Here is a 25,266-nt window from a genome sequence, read left to right on the forward strand (position 1 = left end):
GCACAATCAAAGAACAGAGAGAAAAACATGAAGAAAATTAAAGAGAGCCTTAGAGAAATGAGACACCATTAGGTACATGAAGCATAAGCATTACTCAAGTGTCTGAAGGAGAGAGAGAAAGGAACAGAACATACAATTGAAGAAATAATGACTAAAAATTTCTCCAGTTTATGGAAAAACATTAATCTACAAATCCAGGAAGAACCATCAATTCTGAGTAGATTAAACACAAGGAGTTCCACAAACAGACATGTCATAGTAAAAATGTTGAAAGCCAGACTCAGTTTGGAAGTTACCTTTTTTTCCAAGAAGCCTTTCCAAACTTCCCAGACGGATAGTGGTTCTCATGTTTTAGGGAGCAACATCCCTTGCAGGGTTTGTTTAAATACAAGATTGCTCAGTTCCACCCCTAGAGGTTCTGATTCAATAGGCCTGGGGTGGGAATCTGCATGTCTAGTAAGTTCCCAAGTGACCGAACTCTGAGAATGACTGACTCCATGCCACCTCTCCCACTACCCTCACCACACTATATTCTACTTTCCTGTTTAGATGTCTACCCTGTGAGCTCCTTGAAGACAGGGGACACTAAACCTTACTGCTCACTGCAGATCCAGCATGAAGGTATGCAGAACCTGCCATAAATCTGCTCCTCCCTTCCCAATTACTCCAATTTCATCAACAGTTCTACTATCTTCTCAGTCACTGAAACTTACTCTAGGAGGCACCCCAGCTTCTGCCTTCCTCCCTCAGCTCCAGAGAGTTATTAAGTCTTGCTGACTGTTATCAGGCCAGCTCCCTCCTGCTGGTCTCCCCTGTTCATTCATACCATCACCAACATAGCCTCTTAACTGGGCTCCCAGTATTCACTTTCTCCTTATTTAAAAAAAAAAAAAAATGCTTTGAATCCTCTTTAAAACAACATTTTGTGTATATCACCTCTTAATGTAACTTTCAATGAATGCCCACGGCCAACTCTGTTTCAAGCCCTATATTCTAGTTCCCATTTACACATCCGAATGTTTATGTGCCTGTATTTTTGTGAACTCTCTGGGGGCAACTGCCTTGTTTCATTTATCTTTGTCTCAGCAGTGCTGAACTGGTATGGAATACACACTCCAGTGTTTACTGAGCCACATTAAATTTACAAACCAAACAGATTTACTTGTTTTGCCTACATTGCTGCTCATGTCCTATCCTCTTGTTCACTCATTTAAATGCCTAATACAAAGTATGTGCATTATATATCTTGTTGATGATCCCAGAAGTTCAAGACCAGCCTGGGCAACATGGTGAAACACCATCTCTACTGAAAATATAAAAAACTAGCCGGACATGGTGACGTGCGCCTGTAGTCTCCACTACTGAGGAGGCTGAAGTGGGAGGATCACATGAGCTGCCCAGGAAGTCGAGGTTACAGTGAACCGAGATCGCGCCACTACACTCCATCCTGGGCAACGGGAGTAGGACCCAGTCTCAAAAACAAATAATTTAAAATATCTTAATATTAAAAAAAAAAGAAAGTACAGTTTTACTGCTACTGGTACAGCCAGCACCCACCTAACTAAAAAAGGTTAGCAAAGAGCTCCTAAGGGTGATGCCCAGGGCTTTACCTTCATCTGTGCCAGCTGCTGCTGCTGCTGCTGCTGCTGCAACCTCCGGAGAGCCTCTTGCTGCTGCTGCCTCTGGCGCATTAACTCCTTCTGCCGCTGAACCTCCAGCTCCTTCCTCTTCCGTTCCTCCTCCTCATGCCGGAGTCTGGCTGCCTCCTCTTCCATTCGCAGCCGGTTCTCCTCTAATCGACGCTGGGTTTCTTCTTCTTCCCGAGCCCATTTTGCAGCCTCCTCTTCCTTTCCAGAAGGAAAATTAAAGAGAGAAAAAATTTATTAACTGTGGGAGGAAAAATCTGACTCACTTTTGAAGGCTTCTGTCAAATGGCTATAGAAATGATAGAGAAAGCAGAAACTCTGTTTATGATGATGCAAGGTAGAAGTAACTTTTCTTTTTTTTTTTTTTTTTTTTTTTTTTTGAGATGGAGTTTCGCTGTTGTTACCCAGACTGGAGTGCAATGGCACGATCTCGGCTCACTGCAACCTCCGCCTCCTGGGTTCAAGCAATTCTCCTGCCTCAGCCTCCCGAGTAGCTGAGAGTACAGGCGCGCACCACCATACCCAGCTAATTTTTGTATTTTTAGTAGAGATGGGGTTTCACCTTGTTGACCAGGATGGTCTCGATCTCTTGACCTCGTGATCCACCCGCCTTGGCCTCCCAAAGTGCTGGGATTACAGGCGTGAGCCACCGCACCCGGCCTGTAACTTTTCTTTTAAAATAACTTATAGTAGCCACAAAGGCCTGGCATGCTTACAGGATGAATTTTTTACTAAAGGACTGCCACTTTAAACATGTGTGGTGAAACCTCTAATCTTGAAGCAGCTCACCATCAACTGCAGGCAAGTCTCCTGGAAGCTGCTCCAACATTTGAGGTGAGCAAGCCTTTCAGGGTGCTGAGCACTAAGAGCTACCAACATCCTATAAGGATGCTGACTGCCATGACAGCATCAGCCAGTTCTGGAACCAAAGCAAGTTTCCAAGACCACTGAATTCCATCCCTGGCTCTTGCCCCTTGTAGGCCATGGGCCCTTCAGAACATCTCTCCTCAACCAATCCTCCACCACCTACTACCTTTGCCCTCACCAGGGCTCATTTTCCTTCTGCTTCCTTCCCTCAAAAGCATTCCATTGTGCTCTCCAAAACTCATTTCACTGTTAAGAAATTCCCTTCACCTTTGCAGTCTGCCTGCTGTGCCTGTAATGCTTTGTCTTATCCATATCACATTCCTCTACTTCATACTCTAAAACGTCGGTCTTCGGTCAGACAGAAGTCAGCCACTCAGAGACTCACCTAGCCTTTGGGAGGTAGACTTTACCTTTGCCTTTTAATTAAGGTCAACTATACCCTGTCTTTATCTACTTGCTTCTAGTCCACCTGTGGCAGCTACTGTTTCTACGTATCCAACAACCACTGCCTTTGTCAGGCTTCTTCCTTGCAGACAAAGCCTCCTGCCACGTGAGAGGTTTAAAATGTCAGATTTTGCTTTTAAGCTTCCAGTGTAACTAGGGGGTAGCCAAGTGATCCAATTAGGGTCAAAGAGATGTCTACTGGGAGACCTCTAAGGAAGAAATTCTTCCCAGATAAAAGGAAGAAAGCATGAGAGAAAGGCCATTCCCTATTTGGATACAGGTTGCACACAGTGTGATATCCAAAACTCTTAACCACGATGTAAAATATCTGAACTCAAAAGTCAACACACCAGGAAATGGTAGAGAAGAGAGTATGCAAAGGCCGTAAATCCTTAATGCCATTCACTGAAGCAAGTGTATAACAGGCTAATGGACAGACCTCTTAAAGTGTAAGGCAACAATGTCATTTACTATTTAAGCCATCTTAGGTGGGTATTTTGATTTTGGAGCTGAAAGTATCCTAATGATGATGCTTACTTCTTGTATATTCATCACATACATAGGCTGTGCTTCTTGAGGACAGAAACGATTTCCTAATTGTCTTACACTCCACCAGAAAACAGGCACAATAACTGGCATACAGTACATTAACTAAACATGTTAACTGTTAAATGAATAAACCAAAGAATGAATCAACACACAATCTAACTTGGAAGCTATCTATCTCTAATAGAATTCAGGTTTCTGAAAAAAAATTTCAATTTAGAATGCAGGCAAAAGTAAGCAAAACTCTACATTCTTAAGTGTGGACTGCACAGAGTGACTTCCAAAGAGACAGTATCGTACTGACTTACAGTACTACTTACAGTAGTAAGAGGGAAAGTGACTTAGAGTGGAGAAACCTGACAAACACTACTTCAGCCAAATGATCAAGGTCTACATCAGCAGTCCCAAACCACGTTGGCAATATGTACCTCTTGATTTGATGTGATGAAAATACCACTTTGCCTCTGTGATCTCCCACCCAAATACCCATAATCCAGTCTATTCATGAGAAAAACTTCAGATAAATTCCAATCAAGGGGTACCCTATAATATTATTTCTTAAAACTGACGAAGTCATCAAAAACAAGGAAAGACAAGAAACTGTCGTAGCCAAGAAGGGCCTAAAGAGACATGACAGCTAAATGCAATATGATAGTCTCTTTTTTACAAGTTATTATCATTATTATTTTTTTGTAGAAACAGGGTCTCGCTATGTTGCTCAGAATGTTCTCGAACTCCTGGCCTCAAGTGATCCTCCTGCCTCAGCCTCCTGAGTCGTGGGGATTACAAGTGAGAGCCACTGTGCCCAGCTAATGTGATATTCTGAATGGAATCCTGGAACAGAAAAAGGACATTAGGGAAAATCTTTAAAAATCTCAATAAACAATGGATGTTTAATAATAATGGATCAGTACTGGTTTATTAGTTGTAACAAATGTATCATACTCATGTAAGATATTAACATCAGGGGAAACTGTAAGCAAGGGGAAATATGAAAGCTCTGTGTATTATATTCCCAGTTTCTCTGAAAGTCTAACACTCATCTAAAAATAAAATCTACCAATAAAAAAAAATCTATGTTCTTTAACATTAAAATAAAATGATTTGGGGGTTCCAGTTTCTTGTAATGACAGAGTACCATGGTTGGACCACCTGTCCCACATGTAATTATAAAAGCTGAACAAAATATGAAAGAACTAAAAACGAAAAAAAGAACAGATATACTGAGCCAGGCCCAGTGGCTTCTGCCTATAATCCCACCTACTAAGGAAGCTGAGGCAAGGGGATCACATGAGGCTAGGAATTTGAGATCAGACTGGGCAATAATACAGTGAGATCCCTGTCTCCAAAAAAATAAAGTAGAAATTAGCTATGCATGGGGCATGTGCCTGTAGTCCCAGCTACTTGAGAGGCTGAGACAGGAGGATCACCTGAGCCCAGGAGTTCAAGGCTGTAGTGAGTTATGATCATACCACTGTACTCCAGCCTGGCCGACAGAGTGAGACGCTGTCAATAAAAACAAACAAACACTAGAGAGAAATCAAAGAAGAGTCTACTTTCCTTCCCCGCCAACTGTCTATTAATCAAAAAAGCATACCTTTAAAAAAATACATGTGGCCGGGCACAGTGGCTCATGCCTGTAATCCCAGCACTTTGGGAGGCTGAGGCGGGTGAATCACAAAGTCAAGAGATAGAGACCATCCTGGCCAACATGGTAAAACCCCACCTCTACTAAAAATACAAAAAATTAGCTGGGCATGTTGGCATGTGCCTGTAATCCCAGCTACTTGGGAGGATGAGGCAGAAGAATCACTTGAACCCAGGAGGCGGAGGCTGCAGTGAGCTGAGATCGAGCCACTGCACTTTGGCCTGGCAACAAAGTGAGACTCCATCCCAAAACAAACAAACAAACAAACAAAAAGTAGGATTTTTATTTATATTTCACCTAAGGGCACTCCCCCATTCACCAGCAAAGGGGAGAGATTAGATATTTCTGCTGCTCTACCATGAGTGGGGCACAATGGTGAAGATCGAATTCACCAAGGTAAATGCCAGCCAGAACTAAACTCCCTCTTTAAAGGGACAAACCAGAACGTATAATCTCATAACCTACCATTCAGAATGTTCATTATATAATTTTTTTAAATTATAAAAATAATCAGATATACACAAAAATGGAGTAAGGGAAAAATATATACCATGAAAACACCAAAGACAACTAGAATGATGTTAAGGCAACCTTAACATCAATTTAATAGACTTTAAGACAAGAAATACAATCAGAGGTAAACAGGAACATTTCCTAACAATAAAAGCTTTACCAAGAAGACAGAACTATATAACTATATATGCAAATAATAACAGATCCTCGAAACACAAGAGCAAATACTAACATCTAAAGGGAGAAATGAACAAATCAAAAACTGTAGTTTCAGATTTTAGCATCTGGTTCATTAAGATGCAAATGCATGGCTAATTTTTAAAAAATGTTAGCATCTCTCTCAGGAATCAATATAACAACTAGGTAAAAATTAAGTAACAATATAAAATACTGATGCTATCAACCACCCTGACCTAATTATCATTCATGAAACACTATACTCAATAATTGAGAAATATATATCCTCTTCAAATGTAGGAGGCCAGGTGTGGTAGCTCCTACCAATAATTCTGGCACTTTGGGAGGCCAAGGCAGGAGGATTGTTTGAGGCCAGTAATTCAAGTCCAGCCTGGGCAATATAGCAAGACCCCATCTCTATACACTCTACATATTTTGAATTTTTTTTCCTTTTATAAAAATAAGTCAAATTTAGCAGTGGGGATGTGTATACTAACTTCAGTGACAACTAATAATGCTAATAAGTTCTGATAACCCACTACGATTGGACCAGCCAAGACCCTGACTATAAATTTTTTTTTTTAATTGGTGAGGCATGGTGGTATATGCTTGTAGTTGCAGCTACTCTGGAGGCTAAGGTAGGAGATAGCTTCAACCAAGAAGTTCTAGGCTGCAGTGAGCTATGATCATACCACTGCACTTCACTGTGGGCAACAGAGTGAGACCTGGGCAAAAAATATATATATATATCCCACAAATGCACATAAAATAATTCACAGAGACAGACCATATACTGAACCAAAAAAAAAAAGGTCAATACATTTTTAAAAATTGGGATCCTACAGATTATGTTCTCTGATTACAACATAATTAAGTTAGAACTAAATGTAAGTAAGGGGCTAGGCACCATGGTTCATGCCTATAATCCCAGCACTTTGGGAGGCCAAAGTGGTCTGATTGCTTGAGCCCAGGAGTTCAAGACCATCCTGGGCAACATGGTGAAATCCCATGTCTATAAAAAATACAAAAATTAGCCAGGTGTGGTGGCACATACCTGTGGTACCACCTACTCTGGAGGCCGAGGTGAGAGGATCACCTAAGCCCAGGGAGGTAAAGCCTGCAGTGAGCTGTGACCATACCACTGCACTCCAGCCTGAGTGACAGAGTGAGACCCTGTCTCAAAAAAAAAAAAAAAAAAAAAAAAAAGATTACCTGGAAAAGGCAGGCTCCAAATACTTAGAAATTAAATAACCCATTCTCAACTCATAAGCCGAAGTGGAAATTACAAGAAAAATTCAAAAGTGCTTTAAACTAAATAATAAAAATGCAACATATTAAAAACTGTGACATGTAATTAAAGAAGGGCTCGGAGAGAAATGTATTGCTTTACATGAATTTATTAGAAGGGAGAAAAGGTTTAAAATTTATTATCTGAATTTTTGTCTTAAGAAACTAGAAGACAAGCGAAATCAACTCAAAGTAGAAGACAGAAAATAACTGTGAGTATGGCAGGAATCAATGAAAAGATAAGTAAGTAACAAAGCCAAAAGTTGGTTCTTTGTTCAATCTTTCAAAAGACTGATAAACAGAACACAAACTACCAACATGCAGAATAAAAGGAGGACTATTGTTACAGACCAAACAAACATAAAAAGAGTAACAATGAATAAATTTGTGCCATTGAATTTGATAGCTTTGTTAAAAGCACACAGATTACAAACACTGACAAAACAAGACAAAACAACCTGATTAGCCACACAATTCAAAGAAACTGAACTTTATAAAAAATCTCTCCACAAAGAAAACACTATGCTCTGATGGTCTCAACGGTGAACTCTATCAAATACAGGCGTGCCTCCATGATACTGCAGGTTCAGTACCAGGCCACTGCAATAAAATGAAGACTGCAATAAAGCAAGTCATATGAAACTTAGGGTTTCCTGGTGCATATAAAAGTTATGTTTATACCATACAGTAGTCTATTAGGTGTTCAACAGCATTATGTCTAATAAAACAATGTCTATATCTTGAAAATCCTAAGGGTCCTAGGATTTTCAGAATGGTAGATGAGCACTGGCTTCAACTTAGTCACCAGCTACATTAGCCCCTAACAAGAGAGTCAGCCTGTCCTTTCAGGCTTTGAAGCCAGGCACTGACTTCTCCTCTCTAGCTATGAAAGTCCTAGTTGATAGCTTCTTTTTTAGAAGGCTGTTTCACCTACATTGAAAATCTGTTGCTTAAAAAATGCAACAATTATCTGAGCTTTCAGAGAGTCATATTCTGATGGTCTTGCCTCGATGTTGATGGCTGCTGACTGATCAGGGTGGTGGTTGCTGAAGCCTGGAATAGCTGCAGCAATTTCTTAAAATAAGACATCAGTGAAGTTTGCTGCATTGATTGATTGATTTTTGCTACACTGACTGCATTGACTCTAATTTCTGTGAAAGATTTATCTGAAGTATGTGATGCTGTTTGATAGCATTTTATCTAGAGTAGAACTATTTTCAAAATTGGAGTCAATTTCTCAAACCCTGCCACTGTCAACTAAGTTTATATAATATTCTAAATCCTTTTTTGTCATTTCAACAATGTTCGCAGCATATTCACCAGGTGTAGATTCCATTTTAAGAAACCACTTTCTTTGCACATTCACATTTTACCATGAGGTTATAGCAATTCAGTCACATCTTCAGGCTCTACTTCTGATTCTAGTTCTCTTGTTATTTCCACCACATCTGCAGTTACTTTCTCCACTGAAGTCTTGAACCCCTCACAGTCATCCATGAGGGTGGGAATCAACTTTTTCCAAATTCCTGTTAATGTTGACATTTTGACCTCCTCTCATGAATCACTAATGTTCTTTAATGGCATCTGGAATGGTGAATCCTTTCCAGAAGGTTTTCAATTTACTTTGCCCATATCCATCAGACGAATCACTACCCATAGTACCCAGAGCATTATGAAATGTATTTCTTAAATAATGACACTTGAACATCAAAATTAATCCTTGATTGATATGCTGCAGAATAAATGTTGTGTTGGCAGGGATGAAAACAACATTAATCTCCATGTACATCGCCATCAAAGCTCTTGGATGACTAGGTGCATTGTCAATGAGCAGTAATATTTTGAAAAGAGCAGTAGGTCTCAACAGTGGGTTTAAAATATTCAGTATACCACACTGTAAACTGATGTGCTGTCATCCAGACTTTGCTCTTCCATGTATACAGCACAGGGAGAGTAGATTTAGTATAATTCTTAAGGGTCCTAGGATTTTCAGAATGATAAATGAGCACTGGCTTCAACTTAAAGTCACCAGCTGCATTAGCCCCTAACAAGAGAGTAAGCCTGTCCTCTGAAGCTTTGAAGCCAGGCACTAACTTCTCCTCTCTACCTATGCAAGTCCTAGATAGTATCTTCTTCTATTAGAAGGCTGTTTCCTCTACACTTAACATCTGTTGCTTAGTGCAGCCACCTTCACCAAGGATCTTAAGTAGAGCTTCTGGATAACTTGCTACAGCTTCTGCATCAGTACTAGCTGCTTCACCTTACACTTTTTAACGTTATTGAAATGGTTTCTTTCCTTAAACTTCATGAACCAGCCACTGCTAGCTTCAAACTTTTCTTCTTTAGCTTTGTCACCTCTCTCAGCTTTCACAGAATTGAAGAGAGTTTTAAGGCCTTGTTCTGGATTAGGCTTTGGCTTAAGGGAACATTACAGCTGGTCTGATCTTCTATTTGGACCACTAAAACTATCTCCATATCAGCAATAAGGCTGTTTGGCTTTCTTGTCACTCACGTGTTCACTGGAGTAGCACTGTTAATTTCGTTCAAGAACTTTTCCCTTGCATTTACAACTTAGCTAACTGGAACAGGGGGGCCTGGCCTTTGGCCTATGTTGTCAGCTTCTGACATGCCATCCTCACTAAGCTTAATCATTTCTAGCAATCAGTTTAAAGTGAGACATGTGACTCTTCCTTTCACTTGAACTCTTAGTGGCCATTGTAGAGTTATTAACTGGCCTAATTTCAATAATGTTGTGTCTCAGTGAATAGGGAGGTCCAAGGAGAAGAAGAGAGACAGGGAATAGCCAGTTAGTAGAATAGTCAGAGCATTCACAATAGGTATGGATTAAGTTTGCTGTATTATGTGGGTACAATTCATAGCACTCCACAATTTCAATAGTGATGTCAAAAATCACTTATCACAGATCGCTTTAATTACATGTCACAGTTTTTAATACATTACTTTTTTTTTTACTATTATGTCACTTATAACAGATATAATAGCAAAAAAAACCTGAAACAGGCCGGGCGCGGTGGCTCAAGCCTGTAATCCCAGCACTTTGGGAGGCCGAGGCGGGTGGATCACGAGGTCAGGAGATCGAGACCATCCTGGTCAACATGGTGAAACCCCGTCTCTACTAATACAAAAAATTAGCTGGACACGGTGGCGCGTGCCTGTAATCCCAGCTACTCAGGAGGCTGAGGCAGGAGAATTGCCTGAACCCAGGAGGCGGAGATTGCGGTGAGCCGAGATCGCGCCATTGCGCTCCAGCCTGGGTATCAAGAGCGAAATTCCGTCTCAAAAAAAAAAAACAAAAAAAAAAACCTGAAACATTGTAAGAATTACCAAAATGTTACACAAAGTGAGCACACACTGTGGCCAACAGACTTGCTCAATGCAGGGCTGCCACAAGTCCTTCAATTTGTAAAAAATAAAATACATGCAAAGCACAAGAAAGTGAAGCACAATAAAATATGCTGTACTCAATGAAGAAATAATTCCATTCTTATACAAACTTTGGAAATAATTCTAATCTTATACAAACTTTTTCAGAAAACAATAAAAAGTATCACATTTCAATTTAAGAGGCCAGCATAAACCTGACACCAAAATGGAACAAAAGCATTGTAAGAAAATTATAGGCCAGGCATGGCGGCTCACTCCTGTCATCCTACCACTTTGGGAGGCCAAGACAGGAGGGCTGCTTGAGCCCAGGAATTCAAGATCAGCCTAGGAAACACAGCAAGAACCCATATCGCTACAAAAAATTTAAAAAATGAGCCAGGCATGGTGGCATGTGCCTGAGGCCCAAGCTACTAAGGCAGCTGAGGTGGGAGGCTTGATTGAGCATGGGAGGTCAAGGCTATAGTGAGCTGAGACTGTGCCACTGCACTGCAGCCTGGATGACAGGGTGAGACCATCTTAAAAAAAAAAAAAAAAAGAAAGGAGAAGAGAAAGAAAATTATAAACCTATCTCTTCCTCATGAACACAGATGCAAATATTCTTAACAAAAGTAGGGTGGTAATCCAGGAACACAAAGTTGGCTTACTTAACCTTCAAAATTCAGTTATTAATAGTATAATTCACCATACGAACAGAATGAGAAAACTAAATGATCATCAACCAATGCAGATAAAGCATTTTACAACCTCAATATCTATTCATGGAAAAACTTTCAGTAAACTAGGAGTTGAAAGAAACTTCTTCAGTTGGATAACAGATACTTATGAAAAGCTATCAACATATTTAATAGTGAAATACTGGACATTTTCTCCCTAATACTGGAAATAAGGCTGTCCATTATCCATTTTAACCATTTCTTTCCAAGGATGAAAAGGAATAATTAAAACTGTTCCTATTTATCAATAAGATTCCATAGAAAATCCTAAGGAATCAACAAAAATACTATTAGAGGTAGTAAGCTGAGATTCACAAGGTCTCAGGATATAAGATCAGTATATTAAAATCAATTATATTTCTATATAGAAATGAAAAATAAACTTATAAAATTCCATTTATACTATAAAAAAATCAAATTTTTAAAGATGTACATAACCCGTATAATGAAAACAAAATGGTAGTGAGAAAAAAAACTAGGAAAACATAAATAAATGGAAAAATATACCATGTTCATTGCCTGGAAGACTCAATATATCTTAAAATACAAATTCTCCTCAATTTATAGATTCCACACAATCCAAATCATAATCACAGTAGGCTTTTACTTATATAGAGATTAAGAAGATAGTTAAAAAAAAATTTTTTTTTTTTGCTTCAAATAGCTTTATTTCCATTTGGTCCAAGACTTGTTAGGGTAGTTAGAAAGCTGCCTAGTGGCTGGAGGGAGAGGCTTAGGCAGATGTCCTATTATTTTGCAAAGGCTCTTCATAAGTTGCTGGGCTCAGTAGGCTCTTAGTTGTGCTTAAGAGTGAGCCTTTCAAAGAGATACTTGCCCAGCCCAGCCTCTGGGCCGGCCAGCCTGCAGAGGTTGGTCAGGTGGTCACCCATCTTCTTGATGATTTTCACTTCCTCATCTAGGAAGTGACTCTCCAGGAAGTCACAGAGATGGGGGTCTGTGCGGGCAGAACCCAGGGCATGAAGATCCAAAAGGGCCTGGTTCAGATTTTTCTCCAGGGCCATGGCGGCTTCCATGGCATCCAGGGTTTTACTCCACTCATCTTGAGCCGGCTTTTTGATGTTCTGAAAGAACGCGCGGCCGCCAGGCTGGTTTTGCATCTTCAGGAGACGCTCGTAGCCCTCGCGCTTCTCCTCGGCCAATTTGCAGAAGAAGTGGCTCATGCCTTCCAGAGCCACATCATCGCAGCCGAAATAGTAGCCCAGAGAGAGGTAGGTGTAGGAGGCCTGCAGGTACACATTGACCAGGTGGTTGATGGCTGCCTCCACATCAGTGGAATAATTCTGACGAATCTGGGAGCTCATGGTTGGTGGGCAAAAAGGAGCTAACCACAAAAACGGTATTAGCAGGTTCCCAGAAGCAGGAGATGACCGAGACGATGGCCCCGGAGGTTGCAAGTGGAGAGGAAATTGGAGGGCAGTCGGAGGCTGGAAGAAAGAGTCCCCGGGATCTGTTCCGTCCAAACACTGTTGAAGCAAGAGACAGATCGCGGGACCGCCGAACTGCTAGATAATTTTACATTTTAACAGGAAGGCAAAAGATCTTAGTCAAGCAGGCTTGAATAAAAAAGCAAAGCTGGAAGACATACTGATTGACTTCTAGTTACTACAAAGCTGTAATAGTAATCAAATCAGTGCGTACTCATTTAAAGGCAGGCAAACTTACCAGTGGAACAGAAGGGAAGAGTCCATTAAAAAAACAAACCATAGTTATACAATTGACTTTGACAAAAGCATCAAAAATTCAATAGAAAAAGTAAAGGCTATTGGAAAACTGGCACTGGAACAACCCATACCTCACATCGTACAGAAAAAATAATTCAAACTATTTGTAAAACCAAAACTACAAAGCTTAAAAAAAAAAACAGGAGATATTTTAATAATCTGTAGGTGGGCAAATATTTCTTATATAGAGAGGAAAAAAAAACCCACTAATAATAAAAGACAAATTTAATAGGATTTCATCAAAATTAAAAATCTCTGCTTATCAAAAGATGCCCCTAGGAAAATAAATAGACAAGCTATAGCCTGGAGGAAAGTACACACAACATTTACCTAACAAAGAACATGTACTGAGAATATAAAGAATGTAAACCTGAAAGAGCTAAAAGTATACAACTTGTTAAAAAAAAAAATAGATAAATTGGACATTATTGGCCAGGTGTGAGGAATCACACCTGTACCCCAGCACTTTGGGAGGCCGAGGCGGGTGATCATCTGAGGTCAGGAGTTCAAGACCAGCCTGGCCAACATGGTAAAACCCCGTCTCTATCAAAAATACAAAAATCAGCCAGGCATGGCAGCACATGCCTGTAGTCCCAGCTACTCGGGAGGCTGAGGCGGAAGAATTGCCTAAACCTGGGAGGCAGAGGCTGCAGTGAGCCAAGACTGCACCACTGTACTCCAGAGCCTGGGCAACAGAGTGAGACTTCATCTTAACAGTTGTCTTAAAATAAGTAGATAAATTAACTAATTTAATTAAATGATAAATTGGACATGATCAAAATGAAAAAATTACGTGTTTCAAAGAATACAGTCAAGAAAGCAAAAAGACACACCTGTAATCCCAGCACTTTTGGGAGGCTGAGGCAGGCAAATCATCTGAGGCCAGGAGTTGAGATCAGCCTGGCCAATATGGCAAAACTCCGTCTCTACTAAAAATACAAAAAAATCAGCCAGATGTGGCGACACATGCCTGTAGTCCCAGGAGGCTGAGACACAAAAATTGCTTGAGCTGGGGAGGCAGAGGCTGTAGTCAGCCAAGATTGCGCCACTGCACTCCAGCCTGGGCAACAGAGTGAGGCTCTTGATTTTCAAAAAAAAGAGCAAAGAGAGACTATAAAGCCCAGAAATAAATCCACACATTTATACTCATTGACACAGATGCCAAAAACACACAACGGGGAAAGAACAGTCTCTTTAATAAATGTTGATGGGAAAACTAGATATCCATAGGCAGAATGGTATCAGAGCCTCATCTCACACCATACACAAAAATCATGACGTCAGAAATTATTGTTGGGTGATTTATGTTGCACTATTCTGCTTATTTTAACTTTCAAACTGGCTTAAAAAAACACACTTATTTTACAACATTTCCACTATATAGCTAAGCAAAAACCAGAAAGATAAGACAATTTTTTATTTTTCCTCAAGAAAATAGGTTTTCATTTGAAGAAATTTAGACAGAAGTAATAAGAGCCAGTTAGGTTTCTTTTGGTAATTTTTAGCAACCTGAAAAAATTTTACATAGGCTATCTTAATGTCCTAATATTTTCTAAATCACTAATTCCCAGCTTCAAAGGAACAATTAGTAGAGAAAACCATCTGGTCACCTGTTTGCGTAACAATTCTTCCTGCTTCCGCCTTTCTTCCTCTTCTCTTCTCCTTTCTTCCAATCTTCTAAGAGCTTCTTCTTGCTGCTGTCTTTCTTCTTCTTCTTGCTGTCGCCTTAATGCAATTTCTTGCTCCCGCTGGCGACGCAGAGCCTCTTCCTAAGGACAAAAGACGGAGGGTGTGGGAGGGACTCAGGTCTATCAATCAATTTATTATGTCATATTTGAATAGGCTATGTGCTGCTAAGAACCTATAAAAAAGTAAATATACAAGTATATAATCAGGATCTGGAGTAAAAATTATACATGTAAGTTGGGGAATAGAACACATTACAATAAAAAGAAAACTGAATTTAAAATATTAGTAGTTAAATTACAATACACTGTAAGTCTATCTTGGTTTCTATGTTAGCTAATAATTTACTGATTAACCCTAGAAAGAGCTACATTAGAATTAAACCTTTGGTTTCTCTACTGGCATCGTTAATCCCTATTTTTTAATCAATTGGGAACTTAAGGCATCGAGAAGGCAAATCAACACAGCCATCAACAATTTTGGGTAAGATAAGTTCTCCCAGTCAGAAGTACTGAGTAAAAGCCATGTGTCCCAGAACATGTTTTGAAGATCAAAAATCCCACCAATACTATTAAGTATTACACACAAAGAGGTCCCATTTTTGAGATCACTCATAGAAAACTGAGCAACACAGAATTAAACATACTTCTTTACTGCAATATTCCTTGGAGCCTCTATATGCTACGGTGTAGTGTGATTCTAAGAATTAACAGTAGTTCTAACTACATCTCAGCATGGATCTTTTTTGTTTTTCACAGAGCACCTCTTGGGGCCAACAAGTAGGAAGCAAGTGGTAAAGGCTAGACCATGGGGCTATTAAGAGTGTGGATCCTTTCAACTGGAGTCTAGGAAAGGCCCAATGGAAAATGAGCCAAGCACATTAACAGTGAACTCCCCTCACACACACACAAAAAGACCAAAAAACATTAAAAATGTTACACTTCCCTGGTTATAAATCCTTAAGCAAAGACAGCAACAACACTTATCTACAACGCTTTCATTCAAACACTTATCTAACAGACGAACTGGAAACAACGCACATGTCCAACAATAGGGAACTGATTAACTTACTATAATTTACTTATAAAGTGAATTTTTATACAGCTAGCAAATATGATGTAAATTTTTATAATGTAAATTTTTAGATATATATTTGACATGGAAAGATGACATAATTCATTAATGTCAAAAGGAGGGTTATAAAACAAGTACAAATGATAAATACCTCCAGCCTGGGCGACAGAGTAAGATTGCCTCCAAAAAAAAAAAAAAAAAAAAAAAAAAAAGAAGAAAGCAAAGAGAGAATACAAAGCCCAGAAATAAATCCACACATTTACACTCAATTGATTTTTTACACAGATGCCTGAAACACACAATGGGGAAAATGGAGAAAGAATAGTCTCTTTAATAAATTGTGGTGAGAAAACTGGATATTCACAGGCAGAAGAATGAAATCAGACCCTCATCTCACATCATACACAAACATGATTACATTTGAAATTATTGCTAGATGATTTCTGTCTAAATTTCTTCAGATGAAAACCTGTTTTCTAGGGGAAAAATAAAATTTGTCTTATCTTTCTGGTTTTTGCTCAGCTATATAGCGGAAAATGTTATAAAGCAAATATATGTGTAGAGTTTTTTTTTTTTTTTTTTTGCTCCCCATTTTGAAACACTAGTCATTAAAATAGAGAGAAGAGATTCATTAAGGGAAAGAATAAAGAGAAGGCAGAGGTCTTAGTCAAAGATACTTTTTAAAAGTACGTCTGAATGGTCAATAAGCATGTGAAAAGATGCTCAACAACACTAATTATTAGGGAAACGGAAATCAAAACTACAATGAAATACCACTTCATACCCATTTAAAAAGCCATTATCAAAGAGAAATAAACAAAAACAAACAACAACAACAAAGTGTTGGTGAGAACGTGGAGACACTGAAACTGCTGTGCATTGCCAGCAGGAATGTAAAGTGGAGTAGCTGCTGTTGGAAATAATCTGGCAATTCCTCAAAAAAATAAGAGAATTACCATATGATCCAGCAATTCCACTTCTAGGTGTATACACAAAATTTGAGTTGAAAGCAAGGACTCAAACAGGTATCTATATACCCATGTTTACAGCAGCATTATTAACAAGAGCCAAAACGTGGAAGTCATCTAAATGTCCATCAACAGAGAAATGGATAAACAAAATAGGAATGGATAAACACACAATGTAATATTATTCAACCTTCACAAAGGAAATTCTGATATATGCTACAACATGAATAAAACTAAAATGAAATAAGTCCATCACAGAAGGACAAACATTGTATAATTCTACTTACATAAGGAATTGAATTCACAGATACAGAAAGAAGAATGGTGCTTACTAGGAGCTATGGGATGGAGAAAGTGGGGCTCCTTGTTTAATGGGTATGCAGTTTCAGTTTGCAAAGTTGGAGAAGTTCTAGACATGTTTGTGAGGGCTGCACAGCAATGTGAATGAATATACTTACCACTGAAAGTACATTTAAAATGGTAAATTTTATGTCTATGTTAGCACAATTTTCTTAAAGTCCAGGTAGCTTTCAGAATTTGACATTTAATGCTGCACATCAGTTACTTTTCTCATTGTTTTTAGCCACAAGGACAGAACTTCTGAAATCTAACTCATTTATAAAACCCTAGGAAATATGCAAAGAAAATAAATTCCAGTGGTTTACTAGGACTGAAGAATATCCCTAAGTGGGTGTTGGTGGAAAACAGAGATTCTTTCCAAGGTGAATGAGTCTTCTAAGGTTCTAACCCCAATCCTGTGGACTTCATCAAGCACTATCCTATGGTCAGAGTTCCCAAAGACATACCTGTTTCCTTCGGGCAAGTTCTTCTTCCTCTCGCCTTTTCCTTTCTTCTTCCTGCTGTCGCCGAAGAATTTCCTCTTGTTGTCTTCGGAGTTCTTCTTGCCTCTTTCGCTCTTCCTCTTCCCGTTTTGCCCTCATTTCTGCCTCTCTTCTCTCTTGCTCTAGCTGTGATGACACAAGAGTACTCTTAGAAAATGGAAACCAAGCACAGGAACACTCCCAAAGGACTGATTAGTATTATCCATTCAATCAGTTACTTGTACTGTACTACAACTGGGTGATCCAACAGATCAACAGACAAACAAAATATGGTATATACATACAATGGAATATTAATATTATTCAACCTTTAAAAGGAAGGAAATTCTGATATATGCTACAACATGAACACACTGTAAGAACGCTAAGCTGTGACATATCACAGTAATTAGAAGAATTTTATGCTCGTCGCAACTGAATACACTTTCCTCTCACCTGTACTTGCCTCCACATTCCACGTTACCATTATACCACATAGAATTTTCTGATTGAACATTTAACAGTGTGGCTATAATGTCTTAATAGCAATGTTGAATGAACCTTTCCACATTCTGGGCACTCTAAGGAGACTGTCAGTCCCTCAGGGGATTAAGACTGCATTGAGTCTAAAACAGTAACAACACTCTCTTGTAGGCATGAGAACTTAAATCATTACAATGACATTAAGTAATTGAGGTAGACATTCTTTTCTGGCAAGTACTAAAACCGAAATTTAAGATTTAGCTCTTCCAAAAACTGAATGGAACTCACGATCTAATGTTACTGTTGGGCTTTTTGGCTGGTATGTCTGAGGATACTAAGAAACATAAACAAACACCACTATAAAGATTCAATGGGAGAACTCAAGCCACATATCAGGAGTCTCATCCATAATGTAGTGGATATTTTCTCACAGTCTTCTTATTTATAACAAATGTTCATACCATAAATAATGTAACTAAAATATATTTGTGCCTATAATCATCAATATGCCAACTAACCAATCCAAACATAGTAATTTAAATTCTATTTTGAAATTTTTTTGAGAGAAGAGGGTACAATAAAGATACAATACAAATGCACTTATACCAGCTAAGCTGCAGTAAAGTGAAAGTAAAAAGTATAGCTAGCTAACTAGAGAGATGAATAAACAGCAATGTTTATGTCCCGCAGCAAGATGGCAATGCACTGCTGTAGAAGAATGAGTTTCAGACCTTTGCAGCTTTGGCCTTCTCTAGCTGCTGAAGTTGTTCTAGGGCAGGGCCTGGTGTCGTGGTATCCAGAGGAAGATCCCATACACTGCCACCTTCCCAAACTGTAAGACAACAAAAGAAAGAAACAGGGATGACAGAGCTTACACACATGGTAACACATCCATAGGAATCATGAAAAGAGCTGCTTCCCTGTGCCTAAATGAGCTCTACCAAACATAATCTGTTTTGCTTCTAAGTAGACTGAACTGTGAATGGACTCTAGCTTCTATGAATATCCTTTAACATATCTAGAATGAAGTACCAGACATTTATTACAAAATTAACCTCATCCTCACAAAGCCATGTAAGTCAGAAGTAGTTTCTAACACTCCCAAGGGCACATGGAAAGCATGCAGCCATGTCAGGATTTAAATCCCAGTGTATGAGATTCCAAAGCCCACAGATTTCTAATAACCATTCAGCCTCTTACTGCACACCAACTAGAGAGAAGTAGGTGGTTACACAACATTGTGAATGCCACTGAACTGTTCACTTTAAAAAATGGTTAATTTTGGGTTAAGTGAATTTCATCTCAATAAAGACAGATTGCAAGTAATCATTACAGCTGGAGCTGCAGAGGCCTCTGGAAAGCTAGGCAGGTCTCACAAATGAGATCTGGTCCTGCTAACCTGAAAGGCACTGCAAGATCACATTTGGAAGTAAACACATAATGGCTTCTGAGTTCATTTTCCTATTGCCAATGAAGTTTGCTGGTATCACTTTTCAGCATTCTCTATTTTCTACATTCCTATCATAGTCTATTTATAAACTATCAAATATTGTTTGTATAAAACCAGACTATTTGTAAAGGGCTTTGACTGCATACAAACCCAAAGAAATAAATTGTTTAATAGAGTATTTAAAAGTTTCCAAAATACTGGAGAATGCAGATTGAGTATCCATTATGCAAAATGCCTTGAGACTAAAAGCATTTCAAATTTTGGATTTTTTTCAGATTTTGAAATATCTGCATATACATAATGAGCTATCTTTGGGATGGGAGCCAAGTTTAAAAAAAAATTCATTAATCATTCATAAATACTTTATAGACATAGCCTATAGCCTGATGGTACCTTTATGTAATCTTTTTTTTTTTTGGAGACAGAATCTCTCTTTGTCACCCAGGCTGGAGTGGAGTGCCACAATCTTGGCTCACTGCAACCTCTGCCTCCTGGGTTTAAGCGGTTCTCCTGCCTCAGCCTCCTGAGTAGCTGGGATAATAGGCACGTGCCACCACACCCGGCTAATTTTTTATATTTTTAGTAGAGACAGGGTTTCACGATGTTGTTCAGACTGGTCTCGAACTCCTGACCTTGTGATCCACCTGCCTCAGCCTCCCAAAGTGCTGGGATTACAGGCGTGAGCCACTGCACCTGACCTATGCAACATTTTTAATAATTTGGGGCATGAACAAAATGTTTGTGTTAAGTATTTAGGTGTAAAATTGTCCACTCGTGGGCTGGGTGCCATGTCTTGTGCCTGTAATCCTAGCACTTTGGGAGGCCGAGGCAGGCAGACCACTTGAGGCCAGGAGTTTGAGACCAGCCTGGCCAATGTGGTGAAACCCCATCTCTTTTAAAAATACAAAAATTAGGCATGGTGGTGGGCACCTGTAATCCCAGCTACTCGGGAGGCTGAGGCAGGAGAATCTCTTGAACCCAGGAGGCAGAGGTTACAGTGAGCCGCAACTGTGCGACTGGACTCCAGCCTGGGCAACAGTGAGACTCTGTCTCAAAAACAAAAACAAAACAAAACAAAACTTCCACTCGTGAAATCATGTCAGTGCTCAAAAAGTTTTAGATTTTGGAGGATTTTGGATTAGGGAATGGTGCTCAACCTGTATTCTTTTTTTTTTTTTTTTTTTTTTGAGACGGAGTTTCGCTCATTACCCAGGCTGGAGTGCAATGGCGCGATCTCGGCTCACCGCAACCTCTGCCTCCTGGGTTCAGGCAATTCTCCTGCCTCAGCCTCCTGAATAGCTGGGATTACAGGCACGCACCACCGTGCCCAGCTAATTTTATGTATTTTTAGTAGAGACGGGGTTTCACCATGTTGACCAGGATGGTCTCGATCTCTTGACCTCGTGATCCACCCGCCTCGGCCTCCCAAAGTGCTGGGATTACAGGCTTGAGCCACCGCGCCCGGCCTGTATTCTTAATATTCTAACTATAAATGGCTACCAAGAGAAAATAAGGTACAAACAGCATGGAAAGTTAATGAGCAACCATCCTTCTGCCATAATCTGCAAGGTCAATGTAAACAATAGAAGCATGACCTGAATGGCTCAACAGCTCTAGACAAACTCCATCAAGACATATAGTTCTTGGGGATCTCAACACCAACTATGATCTCTTGAAAGGACTAACCATGGATCAAACTATCCACCTCTACAGGTATTTAGACCTTAAGAAACAGAGGTGATCGGCTGGGCACGGTGGCTCACACCTGCAATCTCAGCACTTTGAGAGGCCAAGGTGGGTGGATCACTTGAGGTCACTTTAAGACCAGCCTGGCCATCATGGTGAAATCCCATCTCTACTAAAAATACAAAAATCAGCCAGGTGTGATGGGCTGTGCCTGTAGGTAACCCCAGCTACTTCAGAGGCCGAGGCAGGAGAATCGCTTGAACCTGAGAGGCGGAGTTTGCAGTGAGCCGAGATCACATCACTGCACTCCAGCCTAGGTGACAGTGCAAGAGTATGCCTCAGGAAAAAAAAAAAGAAAGAAAGAAAGAAAGAAAAGAAACAGAGGTGTTCCACCAATACCAAGACAAAAAAAACTCAACCCCAAATTTTCTAATTTGATGTAAAAAGATAAAAATGAGAAAAGGCGTTCACTTCATAGCAGGTTTTTCTTTTCCCAAAATTTCTGGGTATCTGCAGTATTCGTTACATCAATTCTTTTTTTTTTCTTTTTGAGATAGAGTTTCGCTCTTGTTGCCTAGGCTGGAGTGCAGTGGCGTGATCTTGGTTCACCATAACCTCCACCTCTTGGATTCAAGCCAGTCTCCTGCCTCAGCCTTCCGAGTAGCTGGGATTACAGGCATGCGCCATCATGCCTGGCTAATTTTGTATTTTTAGTAGAGATGGGGTTTCTCCATGTTGGTCAGGCTGGTCTCGAACTCCTGACCTCAGGTGATCTGCCTGCCTTGGTCTCCCAAAGTGCTGGGATAACAGGTGTGAGCCACTCTGCCTAGCCTCTCTCTCTTTTTTTTTTTTCTTAGAGACAAGAGTCTGGCTCTGTTGCCCAGGCTGAAGTGTCTTATCATGATCATAGCTCACTGAAGCCTGGAACTCCTGGGCTCAAGCAATCCTCCTACATCAGCCTCCTGAGTAGCTAGCACTACAGGCAAACACCACCACGCCTAGCTGGTATTAATTCTTAACTCAAAAGAATAGATCACTGTTACTTATGTTTTTATGTATGCTTTTTTTTTCCCCATCTGGCTGACGAGATAAAAAATAATTTAAATGATTTTTTCACACTGATCAGATCAACATAAAAAAGATGCTGACTCAAAAAACAAAAAAATCCACTAAATAATTTCAAACAAATCCTTAAAAGTATGTTTTCAGTAATACCTTCAATATTGCTTGGATCTAGTAAAAAAAACACACCTTTTTGTTAATATGCAATACAAAATGGATGCAGAAATCTAATATATATATATATATATATTTTTTTTTTTTTTCGAGCCGGAGTTTCGCTCTTGTTACCCAGGTTGGAGTGCAATGGCGCGATCTCGGCTCACCGCAACCTCGACCTCCTGGGTTCAGGCAATTCTCTTGCCTCAGCCTCCTGAGTAGCTGGGATTACAGGCACGCGCCACCATGCCCAGCTAATTTTTTGTATTAGTAGAGACGGGGTTTCACCATGTTGACCGGGATGGTCTCGATCTCTTGACCTTGTGATCCACCCGCCTCGGCCTCCCAAAGTGCTGGGATTACATGCTTGAGCCACCACGCCCGGCCCCGAAATCTAATATATTTTTTAAGAGCTGAATTGTAAAATTATTATTAGACTCTAAATCCTTAAAGTGGTACTAAAGGTCAGTCTAAGTTTTTACCTGTAGCCTGTGAAGCTGTTGGCTGAAGCTCCCAGATAGAGCCAGTATCTGGCACCGACACAGACCTAGGTACTGAGGGAATGATGTTCTGATCAGATATTCTGCAAAAGGGAAATAAAAAATTAACTTGTTCTTATCATTTGCAAAAAAAGAAAAAAGATAAAGAGGAATTTCTAGATTATTTGTAGGTTCTCCAGGTTATTTGGCTAGAAAACACCTTCACTGTTTTACTAAAACCTAACACTACCAAAGCAGTTTGGAGTGGAAGAAAAGGGAACAATGATCACACTTCTGGAATCCTCTATGGTAACAGAGAACTGACTTCTAAATGACGGATATACTTACTGTCTTAAAAAACCCAGATCTTCTCAACAGAAGTCACAGAAACAGCACGTTATAATGAAAAAGTCAATGTACTTTAAGATTAAAGGCCCGCATTTTACTTTTTTCTCTCGAGTTTCCTGTGTGTTACACTAATCAAGTCCTTTAGTCTCTCAGAGTCCCAGTTTGCCCATCTATAAAGTGGAGCTCCTACCACCTAAACTGCCTACCTCACAGGATGAGTTAAGGTGCAAAAGAAATGTAAACAGTTTTGGCTGAATGAGACAATAAGGTTTGTGACAGCAGTGACTGATACTTGTTCAGGAGAAATATTACTCTGAATGATAATCTGAAACAGCAGAAAGTTATTCTAGACTTCTATCATAATTTCCTTTTCCTTAGACCTACCTTAATGGCTTTTGGGTTCTAGAAAATTATAACCTTGGGTGGTGTGGCTAATACTTTCTTGAGATACTATGGATAAAAGTGAAATTAAAATCCTAGGCTACAGTTTTATGTTGCAGCTTCCATAAGATGACACTGCTTCTTAAGTGTTTTCATTGTTCTTTGGTCTTTTGATTAATCAAAATTTATCCTCCATGAGTAAAAGACCAAATAAACGTTTATCTCCACCTGAAATATTATTTTTTAAAAATATATAGTTTTTACATACAACAAGCAGGTATGGGCTGTGTTTGGTACCAGAAATCACACATTAAACCACAATTTCTCCTTTCTTCTCTTTCTTTCACAACACATGCATCCAATATGACACATAATGGAATGACCACCAACCTCATCTTCAGGGCCTGAAACTGTTGAAGAAGAAGGGCCAACTGCTGCTGCTGCTGGGAAGACAGGGCTGCTTTCTGCTGTTGGGCCAAAACCTGTGCATATTGTTGTCTTCAAAGAAGTAAAAAAAAGTATAACCTGTCAATCCACATTTAGTTCACATGATTGAGATGTTGAAAGTTCAAGTTCAATTCAAAGCCTCTCAGGAAACACTATTAGAAATGGCTATCAAACATATTTAATAATTCTTCATTATGATAATAGACATATAGAAAATTCTATGCTTCATTCTGGAAAGATCTGAACTCATCATAGATGACATGTTTCTGAGTGAAAGAGGACAGCAAAAAAATTCACAATTCAGTGGAAAGTGGTCTATTTAGAAAAAATATTTTTAAAATCACAAATGTTAAAAACTGGTAAACTCCCAAGATGATAACGAACCTTTTATCAGAAAACAAATCAAAAATAAAACAGATTCAAACTAGTAGCTTTTTCCATATGAAGCACCCTTTGTAAAAATATAACGGTTCTATAAAAATTCATACATTGATATTCTTTAACTTGGAGAAATTTAGGTAATTTTTCTTCACTAGATCAGGGTTAGACATACTTTTGTAAAGGGCCAGAGAGTAAATAGTTTCATCTCTGCAGGTCATATACTCTCTGTTTCAACTACTCAATTCTGCCATCTTAAGGCAAAAGCAGTTAATATACAACCTACAAACAAACAGGTATGTCTGTTTCAGTAACACTTTGCTTATAAAAATAGACAGCAGGTCAGATTTGGCCCAAAGGCCAGACTTTGCCAACCTCTGCACTACATGACAGCAAATTTTATTTCTTCTACAAAAGAGACAAAACAAAATCTGACTGATTTTGCCATCATTCCACACTGCTCCTAAAAATAAATTAACTTTTTCTTTCCTACCCTCGCATTTACGGCTTCCCCGTACTCCCCCCAACCCCCACTCCCCCAACCCCCACTCCCCCACCTCACGGTGGCATTCAAAACTGAGCCACTCAGGAGGCACTTAAAAATTAAAGAGCTTACAAAATTAAAGTTACATGTCATCATCTAAACTTCTGGTATTTAAAAGTAAGATAAGCTGGGCACGGTGGCTCACACCTGTAATCCCAGCACTTTGGAAGGTGAGGCAGGCAGATCACTTGAGGCTGGGAGTTTTGAGGCCAGCCTCACCAACACAGTGAAACCCCATCTCTACTAAAAATACAAAAATAGGCTGGGCGTGGTGGCACATGCCTGTACTCCCAGATACTCAGGAGGCTGAGGCAC

The 25,266-nt window shown here is 39.5% G+C and overlaps 1 protein-coding gene across 6 annotated transcripts in view; it reads right to left on the reverse strand.

Moving 5' to 3' along the window:
- The window catches only part of GIGYF2 (GRB10 interacting GYF protein 2), a 156,244-nt gene that overhangs the window by 21,066 nt on the left and 109,912 nt on the right, over positions 1–25,266 (reverse strand). For 5 of the 6 annotated variants that reach the window (XM_012434097.2, XM_012434100.2, XM_012434099.2 and 2 more), the window contains 6 exons: positions 23,973–24,080; positions 22,857–22,957; positions 18,752–18,852; positions 17,523–17,684; positions 14,599–14,757; positions 1,611–1,847 (listed from right to left, as the gene is read on the reverse strand). In XM_012434097.2, the coding sequence (XP_012289520.2) occupies positions 1,611–1,847; positions 14,599–14,757; positions 17,523–17,684; positions 18,752–18,852; positions 22,857–22,957; positions 23,973–24,080 (868 nt within the window). Of the gene's footprint in view, positions 1–1,610; positions 1,848–11,891; positions 12,731–14,598; positions 14,758–17,522; positions 17,685–18,751; positions 18,853–22,856; positions 22,958–23,972; positions 24,081–25,266 lie in introns of those variants that run through there. The other variant, XM_064372885.1, reaches the window with a different exon arrangement.

This window comes from Aotus nancymaae, unplaced genomic scaffold, assembly GCF_030222135.1.
Source record: "Aotus nancymaae isolate 86718 unplaced genomic scaffold, 86718_ANA_hifiasm-v0.15.2.pri h1tg000008l, whole genome shotgun sequence".
Lineage (NCBI taxonomy): Eukaryota > Metazoa > Chordata > Mammalia > Primates > Aotidae > Aotus > Aotus nancymaae.